At 36.8% G+C, this 20,019-nt stretch overlaps 1 protein-coding gene across 1 annotated transcript; it reads left to right on the top strand.

The window, feature by feature from the left end:
• Positions 1-4,299: 4,299 nt before the first annotated feature.
• LOC121413628 (juvenile hormone acid O-methyltransferase-like) lies at positions 4,300-10,147 on the top strand. The gene is made up of 4 exons (XM_041606533.1): positions 4,300-4,531; positions 6,235-6,563; positions 8,822-8,957; positions 9,707-10,147. The coding sequence occupies exons 1-4, from the start codon at positions 4,345-4,347 to the stop codon at positions 9,880-9,882; spliced, it is 828 nt and encodes a 275-aa protein (XP_041462467.1). The 5' UTR covers positions 4,300-4,344; the 3' UTR covers positions 9,883-10,147.
• Positions 10,148-20,019: the final 9,872 nt, after the last annotated feature.

Raw genomic sequence — 20,019 nt, 5'->3', positions numbered from 1 at the left:
TGTGAACCTGACATGGCAGCGGATATATGGTGTCGTGGTATAGTCGTGTTTTAGCCGCAAGGGTAAATATTGATGGGTATAATCATGATAGTGGGTCGGTATAGCTTGTGTGATTCTACCGAAAGAAACAGCTTTCTCATTTGCAGAGAGCCTGGAGCTAGAATTGCAAAATTCTAGTATTAATATTACTATGCAGTTCTTAATTTCTCTTCCTTTTCTTCACCAAGGAGGCGAGTTTCCTGTAATTTTACTATTTGTTGTCTCTATGATTGTATGTGCTGGAGCCTGGTGAGTACACATGTCGTTAATAGGAATGTGGAGGCATGCTCTTGCTGTTATCTAGGGCATTCCTCCTTATTTCATTGTTGCTTTTCAGGCTCTAGTACCTCATACAAATCTAAGTTATTTTTGTTCTATGTTATGTTAAGCATTGCACACATTCTTTAATCAGTCCGGCATGGGTATTCAAATTCTTCCCAATACCCCTCTTTATTTCTTTTATCTTGCCTGGCGTTACGTACTTTTTACAATAATGTTTGTCAATGGTTTTTTGTTTGAATTTTGATAATGCACAATTTCATATATAGAATGTGCAATATTCTCTCAACGGTTTTTCCATGAGGGCTCGCATGCTTCTGGGCAATAGTACTGAATTTTACTTTTGCGAACCCTGGCCCATGGAAAAACCGTTTTCTTACTCTTTTCTTCTTCTCTTTCATTTCTACTTTATCTATATTTAATTATTCAATTTCAAATTGTATTTATGTAATTACATTGTACAATTTTTGTATGTTTTTTATGGCCAAATAAATAAAAATAATAATAAATGAAACCAGTGGCGGAGTACAGAAGGTTGAAATAGCTTTATGGGAACAAACCACTAAGTAATTCTCCTTTGTCATATCTTGGCAATGTCTTTGCTTGTTTTTAAACATTTCATTATCACCATTAAGTAACGATCCAAATCTTTTATCACTTTTCAAATTACATGAGCAAAAACGCTTTGCATTTACTGCCGAACACGTCGGGTGCCAAAAACCCCAAGATGGTATGAAATTATAGGTTAGCGAAAAAACCCATCTGATTATTTGTTTTATATTATTGTGTCAGGTTCATACCGTCGTTGGAGATCACTTTGAATTAAATAATGTGTCTACTTCTAAAATAAAAAAGAATCTTCTAATATTACACTTTGCAATATGCCTATACCATGACAAAGTCTATATAAGAAGAAGAAGATGAAGAAGAAGAAGAAGAAGAAAAAGAAGAAGAAAAGGAAGAGGGAGGAGGAGAAGAACAAAAAGTAGGAGGAGGAGGAGAAGAAGAAAGAGGAGGAGGAGGAGAAGAACAAGAAGAATGATAAAATAGTAGGAAGAGGAGAAGAGAAAGATAGAGATAATGAAGAAGACAAATATAAATATGCGGAGGAACGGAAAATAGGAAGAGGAAATCGAAGGTGTAAGCACTTGTGAAAATGTTTCACAGATGGCAGCAGATCATAATCGATTTCGCTACACATCAAGTATGTTTGGAATGCCGATCCGCCATTGACTGATTTTGTTGATGGTGAAATATTTGATTGATTGATTGATTGATTGCACAGTAAAAAATGAAGTGCTAATTTAGCACTTTCAGTGCTTGTATAGTGACTGCACCTCGAGCGCTGATTTTCTAGTTTAAATTTGAACTAGAAAATCAGCACTGGTAGTGCAGTCACTATACAAGCACTGGAAGTGCTAAATTAGCGCTTCATTTTTACAGTGTGATTGATTGATTGATTTCATTTCAGATTTTTGTTGTCACAGTCTATTTTACTGATTTGCAAATCTCAGATCAATCCTAACAATTGATTTGATTATTCAAGGAATGTGTTTGGTGACATCTCTTCTATCAGAACTCAAACTATAAGTAATACAACATAGTTCAGTTGAGCGCCCGCCTCAAGAACGGGAGGTCATGGGTTTTAAAGGGATGGTCCAGGCTAGAGATATTTATATCTCAATAAATAGAGTAAAATTCACAAAGCAAAATGCTGAAAATTTGTACAAAATCGGATAACAAGTAACAAAGTTATCGAATTCTAAAGATTTGCATTATTCCGGTGAAACAGTTCTAGGCGTGTCTTTTATGAATATTCATTAGGTGGGCTGATGATGTCATATCCCCACTTGTTCCTTTGTATTTAATTATATGAAATCAGTTTTATTCAAAAAGATTCTACCAAGAACTAAAAATAGGATTGACAACTGATTAGGTGCATTAGTTATTTATTGCCGCAGCTTATTTCATCATAATGGAGGCACATCATTTACACAAGTATGAAATAATGAAACATTTTTAATTTTATGTAATAATATAAGAAAAGGAAAGTTGGGATGTGACATCATCAGCCCACCTAAAGAATATTCATGACCACGTGCATATAGCTGTTTTCACAAAATATTGATAAACTTTGAAAAACTTCGTTATTTGTTATCCGATTTTGATGAAATTTTCAGCATTTTGCTCCGTGAATTTTACTCTATTTATTTAGATATAAATATTTTCAGCCCGGACCATCCCTTTAATTTTCGATGGAGTTCTAGGTAGAAATACTTTGAGAGTGAGACCTTCCGCCCTCTAGAAAGGCGCTCGGTATTTCAGAATAGAGAACAGTTCATAAGATCAATAGTAAACCCCTACTGGGTCTTCCCAGTGTTCAGTGGGTATTTAATTACATGCTTGATTATTGTCTAAAGGTTTAATTAATGTTCATTATGGATTAAGTTGGAGCTAGTGGTAGTGGTGACGCTCTTGATGATGGTAAGATTGAGATGAGAAGGGTAGTGATTATCTTAATAATAATGATGATGATAAAATAGTAGTTGTAGTCGTGTGAGTAGTTGAAATACTATCAATTGATATGAATTAATGTTTTTCAATGTAGCTAACACAGTTGCAATGAACTATTTTTTTTTATATGTACAATGTCTTTTCAGCAATGATGTCCCTAAAGATGATGAAACCTTAGCAAGACCCTCATGTATGCCCCACGCTCCCAAATTACCTGTTTTCCAAGAAGAAATAGATGATTTGGATTCATACCTTAATAGATTTGAGAAATATGCAGAACAACAACAATGGCCAAAAGAAACTTGGGCCATTAATCTGGGTGCCCTACTGACTGGTAAAGCATTGGAGGTTTATGGGAGATTAGATGGGAAGGACTCCCAAATTTATGAGAAGGTGACAGAAGCCTTGTTTCACCGATTCAATCTCACGGAAGATGGATATCGGGGCAAATTTAGGAGTGCACGTCCTGACAAAGACGAAACCCCTAGCCAATTTCTAGCCCGATTGATAACCCTATTTGATCGTTGGACTAATCTAGCTCATGTCAATAATTCATTTGATGAGTTGAAAGCTCTGTTGATTCGTGAACAGTATTTGAGTAAATGCTCTTCAGAACTTTTTTTTTTTTTTTTGGTTAAGGAGAGGGAGAATTGTCAGGTGTGACTAATTTCTTTGACAGATATCCCTCAGTTCTTTTGCTAGTTAACCTATTAGCATTCTTGATTCCTTTATTGCAGGCACAACTTTAGGAGCTACAGTTTGACTTGACCAAGATCGCCAACGGGTTATATTAAAGTTGTCATAAAATAATTCGGTCTTGGCTGCTTCAGATTTATTGTGCAAGAAAAACAAATCAGTGAAACCCACTTGCCCGTGTCCCCAGAAAGCTCAGAATCCCTTTAATTGCTGTCATTATCTTGATTGTCCATTGAACATTTTGTGGATTGATTTAATACTACCTTTGTGCTATCAGGCCTTTGTCAATGAGTTATCGATATTGAAGTCCCGGATTGAATTAAGTCATGAATACCGGGATTGTAAGAACAAAGTTTGATCAATAAATTACCATTTCTCAGATTAAACCCCCCCCCAAAAAAAAAAAAAAATAAAACAAAATGTGCACCTCCGTATAGACCAAAAACCTATATACAGCTAGTGGAAATATCTAGATATAAAAAAGGTGGGTCTTTAGCAAAGACTAAAATTGATCGAGGGAGTACCCATTATGGATGTACATGTATGAGAGCAATCAATGCATTGGATTGGGGCAAGAACAGAGAAGGCTCGATCAACCATAACTGCTTTTGATCAGGGTCATATAAGGGTTAACAGGTTTTGCGGAAGAAAAAGTAACCTATGCGAAATGGTGTACGGTCCATGGGTGATATTGAAGCACGACTTCTGTCACGCGACCAAAGTCTACCTATATGCCATGACTATTTTTGCTTATACTCATACTAATAGCAACTCCATCGTCATTTCAACGGTTAATATTGCCAGAAAGAGAGTAAAATGAACACTGATACTAAAGAGTTGGCTCAATATTACGATGCCATTAGCTCGGTTTATTCCCAGAATCGATGTCGTGACGAAGCTTTGGAATGGGTCGATTTCGATGAAAACGACGACGTGCTCGATGTTGCATGTGGATCTGGAAGGTTGTGTAAAATGCTGTCTCCTCGTGTAAACTCAGTTACCGGTGAGTAAAACATTCCTGCCATCCCTGCCATTTTTTCTAACATGTTATATACCAGTACATTTGCAAACATGTATATGATATTACCCTTGTATAACATTCCGAAAGGGGGTCTACATCTTACAAGCTTGCCTTTCAATAGGCCCCTCCACTCTTTTTCTCAAAACTTCAATTCATATGCTATGCAGTTGACGTATTTTTCAATGGAAGTGATATATTACGAAATGTATTTTGGTGCTTGTGGAATATGAAGAAATTAATAGATGAATATACAAATAAAAGAATAAAATAAATTAATTGATGAATAAATGAATAAATAAATGAATAGAATTAAATAAATAAATAAATAAATCAATAAATAAATAAATAAATAAATAAATAAATAAATAAATAAATAAATAAATAAATAAATGAATAAATAAATGAATAAATAAATAAATAAATAAATAAATGAATAGAATTAAATAAATAGATAAATAGACCGGTGCCCTCTACGAGTGAGCGAAGCGAATTTTTTTAGGGATATGTTGCCTCCGATCGTCGGTAATAGGTCACACACCACTATTTCCCCATAGACTCATGTGTTACAAATGAGATTTGAAAAAATCGCCAAAAATAAGTCTTGATAATGACATCATCCACACCTATATCATTTGGTAGTTCATGCAATATACTTCAAACACTAAATATATGAAAAGGTGTTTTTCAGCATTTTTCGCGCTACAGGGGCTCAAACCAAGGCGTGCAAACTTGGTTGGAGTCACAGGTATCTGCTCACATGGTTTCTTGGGCAACTAATTCAATTCCCATAAAACCCAGCATTCACAAATTATTGCTCTCCCATGGGACTGAACAGATCCAGTAGTAATCCCTCTCTATGCCCATATGAAAAAAAAATGTTCAGATATGCACCGTTGATTTTGTAAGAATATTTTTCCAACCATTGTACGGGTCTCAGTCGGGTCTAAGGGGGATTCCCGACATTGCCGGATCCTAATAGTATTAGTGGTGTGCGTCCATCACCAACATCACTGGAGGCCCGACGACGAGAGATCCGGTGCGAAGTAGTTTCACAGGGAGTAAACACGGGTTTGAGTATGGGGAGGCGAAACTAAATTGGCATGGGGGCGCGCATCTTGGGGAGGTGGAACTGAAGTTTTTGGAAATCAGCTATTGAAAGCAAGAAGGGGTACACATTTCGGTTTGCTTGTTAGTGTCAGAACTCCTCTGCCTCAGCGGGTGAGCGGTTACACTCAGAGAAGCCCGGCCTTTGCTCTTGGTGGAGAAAAGAGAGTTCTTCTACATTAAAGAAAATAAAAATCCTATACGAGCTTTTTAGATTATGAGAAACTTGATTTAGACAGACTTGTTAGCAGTGAACGGAGAAGGGGAGTTTGATTTTGTTTTTTGCACATTTCAGTTACAGATTGTATATTATGTCACTGCTTAACCTACCCCCCCCCCCCACTCTTGTGTAAATTATGGGGATACTGGGATAACCAGAATTAAAACCATGGACATGTGACTTCTTCACAAATCCTTGGTTAATGTATATCATTTTCATTTCGGACACAAGTCATGCCTGTTTGCACTAATTTTCTTCCATCTTTTTACTAAAGAATTTTCTGATTGGCGTACTGTTCCTCTCTGATGGTGAACATGGGTCTCTTGGAGATGCTGTACTACTTTTTCTCTTCCTTGTGCAGGCTTAGATATCTCTCATGGAATGATAGAATTCGCTAGGATTGAAAACTCAGGGCCCAATATACGATTCTTTCAAGAAGACGCGCAGACGTTTGGTCCTCATCTTACCGATTGGCGGGAAAAGTTCAACAAAATTCTGAGCATGTGTAGTTTGCATTGGTGTTCTGACAAGGAGAATGTGTTGAAGAATGTCTACCAGTGTCTAAAACCAGGGGGTATATTTCTTCTTAACTTCGTTACACATGCGGAGCTCTTTTCGGATTGGAGTTCCTACGGAGAGACATGGGACTCATGGATTCGAAAACATCCAAAATGGTGTCAGTATCTGCAGGTAAATTATATATTATGCATGAGAGGGTATGTGTGTAACTTATATGGTGTTTTGCAAAATTTAAGATTAAAAATATGATTATACACAGTAAAAACGCTGTTTAAAACTTTTATACAACACTGTTTACTATATGAACCATACATTAATTGTTCAAACAGTTTAAACAAGTGTTTAAATCTTAAACAACAAAGTTTACTAGTAATTTTCAATATCTAATCTTCAACAAATTAAACATAATTGTTTAAACTTTTAAACAACTACTGTAAGGTTCATATAGTAAACAGCGTTGTATTGAATCTTGAACAGTGTTTTTACTGTGTAATGATGTTTTGGGAGTAAAAAAATGTTATCCTGCCTGTACATGTACTTTATCCAAAGCACTCGAGGCTGACTATACAACTGGGAAGTATCTATGATAGCACTCGGCTCAACGGAGCTAAAATAAGAACGTAGTCAATCTCTTATTTGCATATTTCCCCATTTGCAATCGATTTCAACTTATATTCTAACCTTTTCTAATAACCTCTAATCCATTGGTAACCTCTTCTAATCCATTGAAATCATAGCCTGTAAGAAAATATCTACCAAATTCTTTGCCAAGTTTTCCAAGACACTACCCCAAACTCAGATTTTAAGGCGAAAGCAACCAATGTGTTGACTTTCACACTCAAGGCTCAAAATTACAGGTCATTTCTTTCTCCCAAACGCCGAAATACGTTCCTCAATGATTCTTCTCTTAAGCCCCTTTTACACCTTCACGGAAGCAACACGGATCATCCCGGATTGTCAATCCGGGGTCATCCGTGTACAGTCCGGGACTACCGTGTACACTCCGGCTACTCATCCGGCGCCATCCTTGATGTACCGGCATGTCCGGGAGAAAAATTGAACATGTTCAATTTCTCATCCCGGAGTACGAGGACTGATAGTCATCCGTGTTCATCCTTGTAGCCTCCTTGTACATCCGTGTAGCTACCGAATGCATCCGGGAGGCTCCTTGTAAGAACCGGGTGATCCTTGTTGATACCGGCTTTATCCGGGGTCAAATGTTTGTATTGTTTGCGTACATGAACAATAGTCCGTATTCATAACCAAGCACGAGCATGCTCCAGATGCTGCAAAAAGGGACGAAACTTCATTCTAGCAAGATGCCGGCGACAAGAAGTGGTAAGGTCCTTGTAAAGACCCAGTAACATCCGTGATCATCCGGGTATTCCGTGTTGGCTCCGGGAGCATATCAAATAGGATCCCTATTGCTACCTTGCCTATCCTTGTAGACTCCGTACTTTTCCGTACATATCCGTGTTAATAACCAGTTAACTCCGTACTCACTCCGGGAATGCTATATAGGAAAATACAAATTTGGCACCCCGGATCATCACGGACTGAGATCCGTGATGATCCGTGTTGCATCCGTGAAGGTGTAAAAGGGGCTTTAGGAAATAAACCGACGCCTTTCAGCTGAGGAAGACGGAAAGGGGTGGCCCCGCCATAATTATGTCGCACACATCATGTAAATTTCATCGATATCTTAGCATGTTGAAGAACTTTTAATCCGTAATAGGTCCATGGTTATTTAAAGCCAAGGTTAAGGCTCAGTTACACCAGGGGACCGTTTCATCAAAATTTTTGTCCGACAAGTTGTCAGATCTGACTTCTTTCCTTGTTTCTGATTGGCCGAGAGGCACTGTTACTATAGTGACTGTCGGATAAAATGGGACGGGTTAAGGCTCAGTTACACCGGAACCGAATCTATTCGAGTACACATGATTATTCGGGTGATTTCGGAAGTATTTTGGTATCCGCGAATGCGAGAAAATTCAGGAAGGATTCAGGAACATTTGAAACTATCCGAATAAAATTCGGTTTCCTTGTAACCCTAGCTTAACCTATACCCATAAAGCTGTATATGTATGATTCCCATGTTTAGGAATAAACGAGGCCGCCATCACTATCAAGCCTATATCGCTCACGATGGCGGTCTCCTGCACTCCTTTAATTTCGTTAAATGAACATTATGTCATGTCTTATATTTTCATTGCTTATGTTACGACCACAGTAATGTTAATATGTTATATTCATTACCCCTGTATAATGTTATCTGTTATGTCAATGCAGAAATTAAATAAAATCAATCAAAATAAATGCGTAGCTTAAAGAAGCAGAGCATGAATCTCTCTCCGAAGGAATTTACAATGGTGATACTTTGTGTCAGCTAATGACTTTTTTTTGTCACATATAACAACACTTGTGTCAAGAATCGCGACTACGAGGTGTTTGCAACAAAAAGTACTGAGGGTTTTCTGGACCTTATGAGATCAGTGGGTTTCGTCATTGGACATTCAGAGGTGAAGCAGGACCCTTGGGTTGAATGGGAGGAAAGTAATGTCAAAAGTAAGTTCAGAAAGTGATTAACTCAGATGGGGGGGGGGGGCATCAGGTGACAATGCAGGAACCTGGATGCGTTTTAGTTTGAAGCTAAATAATGATGAGAAATAAAAAAAAATACCATGGGGGATACTTTTCATAAGCCAAATCGTATCATATTGATACATTCATTGTAATGTTAATATATGCTGGAACAAAAAAAAATTAATAATCCTAGTCGAAAACTGAGATTCGTCTCTTCTATTTATATTTTGTGTATGTTTCTAGCGTTTATAAACAATGCATATTGTGCGCTATAAAATTATATTTTCATCATCATTGTTAATATTATCATTATCATCATCACTGATGTCATTTTTATTAGCAGTAATAGTGGGAATAGTAGTAGTAGTAGTAGAAGTAGCAGTAGTAGTAGTAGAAGTATTAATAGTAGTAGTAGTAGTATATAGTAGTAGTAGTAGTAGTAGTAGTAGAAGTATTAATAGTAGTAGTAGTAGTATAGTACTAATACTACTACTACTACTACTACTAGTAGTAGTAGTAGTAGCAGCAGCAGCAGCAGTAGTAGTAGCATTAATAGTAGTTTTTGTTGTTGCTAATGTTGCTGCTGCTGTTGTTGTTGTTGTAGGTCTATTAGTATTGTATAACTCGTTTGTGGTAGTTTGGACGATATAAGCATGAAAACATAGATCAATATGATTCTTTAAATTGTTTTGCATTCATTTTTTTTCGCTGTTCATATTCACAATATACAGAACAAATACGCTGCTTGTTTTATCCGATAAAGTACATCCCTCTGGAACACCAAGAAGAATTCGTCGATGACGTGTACAAACGGGCCTGTGACGTCACTCCTAAGAAGTCTGGTAATGTTTACCAAGGTGAAGTAGGGAGAATGGAACACATGACCGTAATGGCTACCAAAGAATGACATCCTTGTTTGTTTTCCTGAGCCACTTAAGCACATCCCTCGATTTGTGTGTGTGTGTTTTTAACACCCGAACACAGTTTTGACCTATTCCTCCATCTTGATGATGCGGTCTTCTCTTGGAATAAAATTAGGGGAAGGCGGGGTAAGTAGAGCCTAAGCGTAAGTTGAGCCACCGCCGCCATTCCTATTCTGAATGGGTCTGCCATGTTGGTGGTTCCATATATTGATTATCCGTTGCATAACCTCTAACCCCACCACATTGTTTTCAACAGTAGTTTTTGAGAGGTAAAAATACACATTTCAGCCAAAAGAGAGTGTGAAAAGGACAAGTGCATTGAACCCACATGCATCTTTGAATGTACTGATAAGGACATAATATAACAATATTGATAGTCTAGGTATACGGATCCTCATTCTTGTCATAGTCTTTTACATGATGTGTGGATGTGAAAATATCCCATGAAGTTCAGACTGGGGTAACTGTTGAGCCAGCCAACGTGGGGAAAATGAGCCATGGTCATTCATATTGTAATGTATTTAATAACAAACAAACCTCAGTAGGTCATTGATACTCGGGCAGAAGGGGCCAAATTCACAAGACAGTTGGGTTTTTTTAGAGGATGTTTATGTTTAGGGGATTAGCAAGTGAAAAGACTTTTAAATGAAAAAAAATATATGATTCTTGCCTCATAGCTTTTGTGCATAGTTTTTGGCGCTCAACTTACCCCAGAAGTCGGCTCAACTTACCCCATGGGTGAGAAAAGTTGATCCATTTGACATATTTTGTTTCAAAGGTGACAGAAGTGCCTTTCAGTGTTGGGGTGGAAATTTTCAAAAAGGTAAAACAAAAAAGGTTCCCATGAATTGAATTTTAGGGCAAGGCATTTCTACAAGGTTTGCAAAGAGCAAAAAATGGCTCATCTTTCCCCACCTTCCCCTGCAAATAAACTCTAATAAAAGTTATTTTCAACATAAAGAACTCTGTGGATTGGGTGGAGGATATGATTCTTGAAAAAAAACTGATAACATGTATTATGTCATTGTTTCTCTTATACTATAGTCAACTATCAATTAAAAACTCGGAAAAATTACGGCGAGTTCCGTCGACATATGAAGACCAGCGCACTCTGTGCGATTCGATGCGATTTTTTTTATACATCGCATTTTGCATCAAATGCGAAGGTTCCAAGAAGAAATATTATTTCATTTGATTCGAATCACTGCAAATCTTCGATTCTAAACTGAAGTTTTACCTTTTCTAGCAGTATTACTGGCACTTTGACACTCATCCGAACTCTCTCATTCTTTCTTTTCTTGTGCGCCTCGGAATAGAATACTTCTAGAAATCTGATAGATGGCGCTATATAAAAATGCCTATTTTTGTCGACCGATATGCATATAATGCTAAATCTAACATTGTTATTGTGCTGCTCTTTGTTTTGTTACATCTGTGTCCGTCTTCGGAGGCAATTCTACAATAATATTTTAGATGGGTCCACACACTTTAGACAAGCATTTGCTTTTTACCGGATCCAATTTTCTCATATGTTTATGTGAATGATAATTTGCTTTTATAAAATAATTTGCTTTACTTATGGCCTTGCGTTGACCTCAATTATCATTGTTTGTATACGCTTCATTTGGAAATGTCATTGAAAATATTTACGACAGTTTTATTTTCTTTATGTTGAAAATGAAATAAAGTAACTACGATCATAAACCACTATTGTCTATTTTGTTCTTCAATTTTCCGTCCTCTTTTCACTCGAGTTTTAATTTATTATCTGTGAATAATAGGCCGGTGCCAGAGTTTTGTTTCGAAATCTTTGCCATAAAGTTAATATTCAAGCGACACAGTTAATTAACGCAATTTCAAGAAAGGAATATAAAGTCGAGATTAAATTAGGATGATCACTCAACAGCGGACAATTTGTAATATCTTATTCCAACTATTTTTTAGTGTTTTATTGTCAATATCGTTGTTTTTAATATGTTTGGTTTTAGTACTCACAATTTTGCAACCGCTTTTAATATGATAAGTTTATTAAGTATGCAATTATCTCTTTCATGTCTGATATTGTTATCAATTGGTTTTTTACATTGTTTAGTAATAATATTCTTTGTAGTATAATACAAGTGATAATATCCTCCTCCCGTCCCTTTTCTTCTGCTATCCTTCTTCTTCTTTTTCCTCTCTTCATTATTCTATCCTTGATTTGTTAACATAATATTGGTCCACTGGGATCCGATCACAAACACCAGCGATATATTAACAGAATATTTCAGCCGGTTTCCCTATCAGCATATTTCAGCCGGGTCGAATCAAGTCCGACTTTCCAGAAAATCAAAGGGAAATTGCTTTATGTATGTTGCACAATGTAATTTGTTTACTATCCAAAATTTTGAAATGAATGTTTGCAAGGCAATACGATACAGGGGCGTCGATCCATTTTTCAGAATGGGAGGGCATAATCATGACTCAACAACGCTTCAAAGGCGCTCGATCACACAAAACAAACAAACTCACACACGCACACTATATATATACATATGACTCACGAGAAAGAGACATATCTCACAAACAAATTAATGCGAGAGCTATGCGCGAGCTGAAAATTTTTAGTATACTGAACTTAAAACAGGTAAAAGGTACTTGTTTAAGACTTTTTGTAATAGTAACTCATGGAGAGGAATGAGGATACATAAATTATCTCACTATGCGAGTGCCGAGAGTGAGCTGAATTTTTTTATATTCTGACCTGAAATCTTGATATCAAGATGGTTGTATAAAATAACAATAGATGCGAGCGCGAAGCGCGAGCTGAAAATTTTGATATTTCGGTCTGAAAAAAATTGACAGTTTAATGGACTTTTTTAATAAATAACAAGATATATATTCAACAAAAGATTATTGCAAATCGAAGCGGTAGTACTTTTGAGGTTTAGAACTGATAACAAGATACTCTATTTACCTATTTAATCATGAAAAGAATGGGTTTTGCTTCAGAAATTATGCGAGCGCGAAGCGCGAGCTGAAAATTTTGATATTTCGATCTGAAAAAAATTTGACAGTTTAATGGACTTTTTTAATTTAATAACAAGATATATATTCAACAAAAGATTATTGCAAATCGAAGCGGGAGTACTTTTGAGGTTTAGAACTGATAACAAGATACTCTATTTACCTATTTAATCATGAAAAGTATGGGTTTTGCTTCAGAAATTATGCGAGCGCGAAGCGCGAGTTCAAAATTTTATATTCCAATCTGAAAAGTGTACATTTTGAGCACAATTTTAAATAAAGAACGAGTTGTGTATAACAATCTCGCTTGCTGATTTCTGTGTAATATTACAATTTTATTTTTGCACACATTTGGAATTATTGGGGGGGGCAAAACGACATGTTTGCCCCCAATATTTTCATAGGTGGGGCGATCGCCCCCCTCCCCCAGGATCGACGCCTCTGAATTAATATACTGAAATCAGCATACCCCCCCCCGAATTAGGCCTCCTGTACATTGCAAAATTGTACGAGGCTGCATTCGATATGCAAATTTTGCTGTCAACAGTGTTTTGATCGCATGTAAAGGCCCGGTCACATATAGGCGACGCACGAGGGGCGCATGGCCCACGTGTTGAATTTTGGCAGTTTTGGTCAATGCGTTGTTACTCGCTAGATCTGCGTCATTGTTCGTTAAGCGTTCGACGAGCGCGTTTTACCAACGTTATATATTCGACGCTCTTCGCTTGTGCGTCGTGATTTTTTGAGCATGCTCAAAAATATGCGCAGAGCTCGACGCATATATACGCCATGAACTCGCTAAACATTCGCACAGCGCGCTAGACCAACGCTAGACGTACGCTGAGCCTACGTTGAGTATTCGGCGGCTGATTTCGAACGAACGACTGGCGCACACATAACGTGCTTTCCAACGAACACACAACGAATATGAACGAGCTGAACGAATGCTGAACGAGTGCTGAACGTGTCTCTAACGCACACAACGTGTATCTTGCGTGTTCCTAACCTATACCCGGCGTGTGCCTAGCGTGTAGTAGAACTCGTAGTCATAGGGCATGTAAGTGGATCCGGCACCAACTCCTCATCACTTCTCCTCCAGCCCTCGAAAGAATCACCTCGGAAGATGGATGATCCTGACACTCAAATGAAATATAAAATTGCAGTTCTTCAACATCAGCATAACCTAATGGCACTGACTATTCACCAACTACAAGTCTCCAGAAGGAGAAAGAAAAAAGTCAACATTTGAAGACAAATCCACACACCCTTTTCTCCTACATGTGTCTATTAGCTTTTTTCATATTTCCCCTCTCTTCTTTGTAAAGTATTAAAAATATTATGTACAGTGATAATATTCAGATATGCCGGCAATTTTTTTTTTCAAAAAATAACTTGTGTTTTCCCTGCCTGATAAATTGAAATTGGTTTAGATATAAAATATTTTCAAACTATTCTTCTTTTGTAGTGTAAGTAAAAAAATATATTTTCTTTATAACTTAGTATTTTTTCTACAAAATTAATGTATACAGTTTCTGTTTCTGTTTCTGTTTCTGTTTGTGGTAACTCCCGTAGGAACTCGACAGGACAGCATTTTCTGCTGGTAAACGCCAAGCTGGTATATAACCAATTACCTTGGAAACATTTTACGTCTAGGTTAATCAGTCATAGTGGCTGACGTAATAGACGACAGATATCACTCTTGGGCCTTTTTATCAAAGTGGAGACAATGGCAGAGTTGGGATTCGAACTCACAACCTTGCGATTATGAGTCCAATGCTCTAACCACTGGACCACACGACCCGTGTTTATTTGGTTGTTTAGTTGTTTAGTTGTTTATAGGGTTTTTGTATTTTTTTTTTTACTGGATATCACGTCAGTCTTTTTTACCAAATGTGTTATAATGTACTTCTGCTCCCATTTTTCTGATATCCCTTTCAATTCCTATTCTTTATTTTTTTCTCATTATCCATGTCCTCTCTTTAATTATGTAATTATATTTTGTCTATTTCAAGAACTAAATGTATTCGCGTTTTTATATTTCCATTTCATTGATTATTATGTCGACTTTTATATTGTGTAAATCCAACTTGCATGTTGCAGAAGAATAAGTTTGACAACACACTTATTGTAGTTTGACAAGAAACAGGACTGTGCTGTATTTATTCAATGCACTAATTGTTTTTATTAAAGGCCTTGCAAAAGTTAATACCCCCATCAATTTTTTATTGAGGGGAAGGAAGGGGGTACAAAACCGAAATGGAATAAACTAAAATCATTATAAGTGTTTTCTTTTTTAGCATTATTTTCTATAACATTAAAATCTTTGTCTTAATCTTTTGCATTCATTTTTTTATATCATTTACTTGGCAAGTCCCCTTACATTAGTTTTCATTATTTATTGGTATGATTTGAAGCTATTCCGGTAATAGCAAATCAATAGTTAAAACAATATAAACAAAGAAAAATAAAAAAAAAAGAGGTACAAGCACTGAAACTTGAACTGAGGGACTTGTTCAAGGAGGATAGTTCCATAATCTACTGCACATTAAACAAAACGTGTTATAATGAGAATGACAAAATCGAAGGTGTAATAAGCATTTTACTATGTTTAATAACCAACGCTTTCTCTTTTGACATTTTTGGAATATTAAAATCGAATACAAAGCACATTGTTTAACAGTTGAAATGAGAGGTTGATAAAAAAATCATTTACCAAGACTTTTATTACCACTTGCTTTCAATCTGCACTGTCCACGTGAGAAATGGGCAAACACAAAGCGTATTATTTCAATTAAACATATTAACAATGAAATATGCATTAAAAAGCAAAACTGTCCTTGTGCATCATTCTATAGCGTCCCTCCCAATCTTGATCAAGAGTTCAAGACTGATTCTCACCGGCACCAGACATAGTAGGAGTATTTATATCCCTGGGTGTCATCTGGCCCGAGGTTGAAGATGCCATCTGACTTGAGGTTCTTTTTAGTTTTGCAGCCACAGTCACGTGACTGGAAGTTTTCGGTCGCGGGCTGCGCGTTGAATGCGCAGTGCATGCGCTAGCCATTCGTTCAACACGCTCGCAATACGTGATGCATTCGTTGGGAGGTTTTGTATATGCGCTCTGTGTACGGTCAAAATGCGCCCAGTATACGCGCAGCGCGTTAGCAATATGTTATGTATTCGATGCAAGTTCGCTAGCCTTTCACAAATTCTGACAGGAGTTGAGCGCACAACGACGCACTGGCCCTATTTTCCAATTTTCAATGCGCGGGTCGTGCGTCGGGCTATATGTGACCGGGCCTTAAGAAAGTAATCAATATTGTCGATGGTTGCCTACATTGAAAATCTAAATCATCAATTAACTGGACCAATGCGTAAATCATTTTTAAATATCATCAATAAAAAGTCGTTTAGATACTCGGGAGTTATTGTGATGTTGGTTACATCGACGTTTAAGGCCACGGGGAAAAAGGAGTTCGGCCCTAATATGAATTTCTTTATTATTATTTTATGTGTAGATCTATGAGGTGAAGAAATAAATTATCAGCAATCAGCATCATACTAATTAGGAAACTATACTTGAAAAAAAAATGCAGTCGTGTTTTTTTTCGACACCTAGTGCTTGCCTTCGTGTCTCAGATGCATCAGACAATATGATAACTATAGGCCTATGTAATTTCTCACGTCAACTTGAGTACCAAATTATATCAATGTTTAATTTGTTAATCAGAACCTAGAATATGCCTAGGCCTACATAGCATTTTTAAAATTCATACCTTCCAAATCATTAGAAAATAAAAGTTATATTAATGTATCGAAATGTTATGACCAAAGCAAAAATAATTGGGCATGTAGCCTACTGATCGTTGGCCTGTAGGCCTATACATGTAGTTATAGGATTATGCGCTATAGACATGATCTTCCTTGCACACCACCCGTCGCCGTCGACATTGAGAGAAAATGCATTTACGGCAAGCCATACTGACATATCATCTTCAAAAATTTTTTTTTTTTTTTTTTGGGGGGGGTTGCACTCTGATGCATTTTATCTAGGATGGCGCCATGTTTTTATTTAATGGGGGCTAGTTGTCATCAGTTTCAGGTCGTCTTTTTGCACGTACGGCAGGACGACCAAAAACGGATGTCATGTTAACTTCTCCGGGGTATTATAACCGGGTGTATATATATTTTTTTATATGCTTTCTTCTATTCTCCCTCCGTCTTATCCCCACCCCTTTTCCATAAAAAAATAAACTTGAAATACTTGAAATGGACGGCAATATCTCTCTGACCCTTCGTGCTTTCTCATAATAGATAAACAACATGAAAACATATCTATTAAAAAGAAATTATGTAGATAAAAAAACGTGTTTACAACGTTCACCCCAAAAACACGATACAAAACTTAGATGTTAAACATGCTAAATCATTTATTTATTAATTTTCATTATATTTTTTTTGTAGAGATTAATTTTAATCAATGAAAATTAATTGTTGGATTTGGAAGTGAAAAAAAAAAATATTATGGAAATTCAATACGGAGAGGCGCATTTTAAATCGTAGGGTCGGCCCCTTGATCGGCCCCTATGTCATAGCATAGAGCTAGCTCCATGGTCATAGCAATGTACGCGAACGCGAGTGAATATAATAAGCCATCTAGCTATACTCCTTAGCTTTGAAATGTTGAACATATATATTTTTTATGTTATTTCTTAAACCTTATATTCTTATCTAAACTCCCATAAATTAAGTGATAAACTTTAATTTTTTCCATTGCGGATTGATTCACACCTTTTTCTATGTTTTAATTATTATTGCAAAGTACTACTTTATCCATTTGTACATGTTTGCAGCAATTTTCATATTTTTAATTTCTTCGGTCATTCATCATGTAACTGAGGTGTGTTTATACTCACATTTGTATTTCTTGCGTTATAGCTGACAATAAAATAAATAAATTAGATTTTTCACACGCAGCCTCTCATTTTCCCTTTTAGTCTAATACATTCAGACACTGTTGATTTTGTTTACTCCCTTCAAACCCTAGTTTTACCTCAACAAATAACATATTAACGCATAAATTGCACAATTATCAGTATATAAGTATTCGCAACTTAATGGCATACTAGCGATACGGATGCGTGGCCATAATTGGCCTTAGCAACACTGATCTCTCCACTAGTGTAGAGATCAGCGCCTTTATAGCACAATAACACTTTTGTGTCAATTTTTGTACACAACTGTTATTGTAGGGTGCGCATTCAGACCCTTTAACTCGAGTAAGGGATTTTCACAGCAGACTGCATTGCATCAAGCCTGTGCAACAAGAATCAAGATGACTCGCGCTACGGGCGACTTACGATTGTGTACAGGCAAGACCCCCCCAAAAAAAAAAAAAAAAATATTAATAATGTTGATTGTTATTGTAATCTTGTCAGTAAGGTTACTTTTTGATGGCTTGAGCCTTTTGACCCGGGACGAATCAAAGCAAACAAATGTCATGTCTGAATAGTTTATTGGTATGCACACTGCAGTGGCGTAACTACGGGGGGCATGCGGGGGGCGTGCTCCCCCCCCCCCCATCGGCTGGCCAAAAAATAATGGAGGAACGAAGAAAAAAGGGAGAAAGGGAGAGAAACGTAGTGGGAAAAAAGAAATCACTGTTCATTATAAAGTTATTATATTATAATTATGTTACGTTATATTACAAAAAAAATCATAACTTTATGAAACAATTTGATTAGGGCATATGTCTTCATTGTTCCGGGTGCTCGTATTGTCTGTTTAACGAGATATATAATCATGTTGTACTAAAACCTCCCATTTTCAAGCCAATATACACCAAATATATGTCCTCGTACTGCAAATTATTATTGTTTTACGTAGTAACATATGCTTCTTTTTCATGACTACTTAAAGTGATTGCCCCGTTTTAAGGTCTCAGTATAAAAATTTCCTGTCCGTGCTTACGTTTGCATTATTGGATTGGTGAGATATGTCTGCTCTTCATAAATTCCTAAAATCAGTCATTAAAATGTCCCTTTTTCTGATCTGAATATGAAAACTTTTCAGCTTTCACTTCGCGCTCGCATAAGAAGTGAATACACATGGTCTTCATGAATTCCTACAAAAAATAGCCTTAGAATGCCCTTCTTCAGGTCTAAATTCCTAAATTTTTAGCTCGCGCTCACATTATTTGATAAGTGAGTTGCGTATGATAATCATGATTGCAATGACTACAAAAAGTGCTTCATGTGTTTAGATTATGATTTTAACAAATTCAGCATGCGCTTGGCACTCGCATTATAAGACTATGGTGGGATATGTATACTCTTAATGGATTCCTTAAAAAAATAGTCCTTAAGATACCCCTGTTTGGGTTCAATATATATATATATATATGTACAAAAAATATCAGCTCGCGCATCGCGCTCGCATCATTTAGTGAAATACTAATGGTCTTCGTGAATTCCTACAAACAAGCCTTTAAATATCTCTCTCCAGGTCTAAATTTTCAGGTGAGATGCGTACGTTAATCATGATTACAATGACGACAAGTGCTTCATGTGTTTATAAGAATTCTAACAAAATCAGCATGAGCTTGGCACTCGCATTAGATGACTATATGGTGAGATATGTACACTCTTAATGGATTCCTAAAATATAGTCCTTAAAGTCCCTGATTGGGGTCAATATACAAAAATTCCAGCTTCGCGCTCGCATTATGTGATCAGTGAGATACGTATCCACAATAATGACAATGTCCTTAAAATGTCTCTATTAGGTCAGTATACCTGGCAACTGAGCGCTTCTCGCGCTCACTGAGTGACTCAAAAGTTTTACTGGTGCCCCCCCCCCCATGCTGTGACCCACGGTACGCCACTTGCACACTGTATAGGCTTTGTATGCGTACTATATCATACATAGAGTGCATGCTAAGATCAATAGGCCCTACTCACGAGTGTCCATAGATTTCAAACTTTCCCGTGCGTTTTACATTTCAACGAAGCCGCAGTCTTTCTCGACAAATTTCAGCCATTTGAAAAAGCAAGATGAATACGGAAACAGTAGAACTAGCACGGGAATATGATTTGATAAGTTCGGTTTATGGTCAG

Source organism: Lytechinus variegatus, chromosome 4, assembly GCF_018143015.1.
Source record: "Lytechinus variegatus isolate NC3 chromosome 4, Lvar_3.0, whole genome shotgun sequence".
Taxonomy (NCBI): Eukaryota; Metazoa; Echinodermata; class Echinoidea; order Temnopleuroida; family Toxopneustidae; genus Lytechinus; species Lytechinus variegatus.
Note: the sequence above shows the minus strand (reverse complement) of the source record. Positions and strands in the feature narration are given on the sequence as shown.

Coding starts and splice junctions, on each gene's coding strand:
- LOC121413628 (XM_041606533.1), top strand. CDS start 4,345: ATGAACACTGATACTAAAGAGTTGGCTCAATATTACGATGCCATTAGC. Junction 4,532..6,234: donor TCGTGTAAACTCAGTTACCG/GTGAGTAAAACA, acceptor TTCCTTGTGCAG/GCTTAGATATCTCTCATGGA. Junction 8,958..9,706: donor GGAGGAAAGTAATGTCAAAA/GTAAGTTCAGAA, acceptor CACAATATACAG/AACAAATACGCTGCTTGTTT.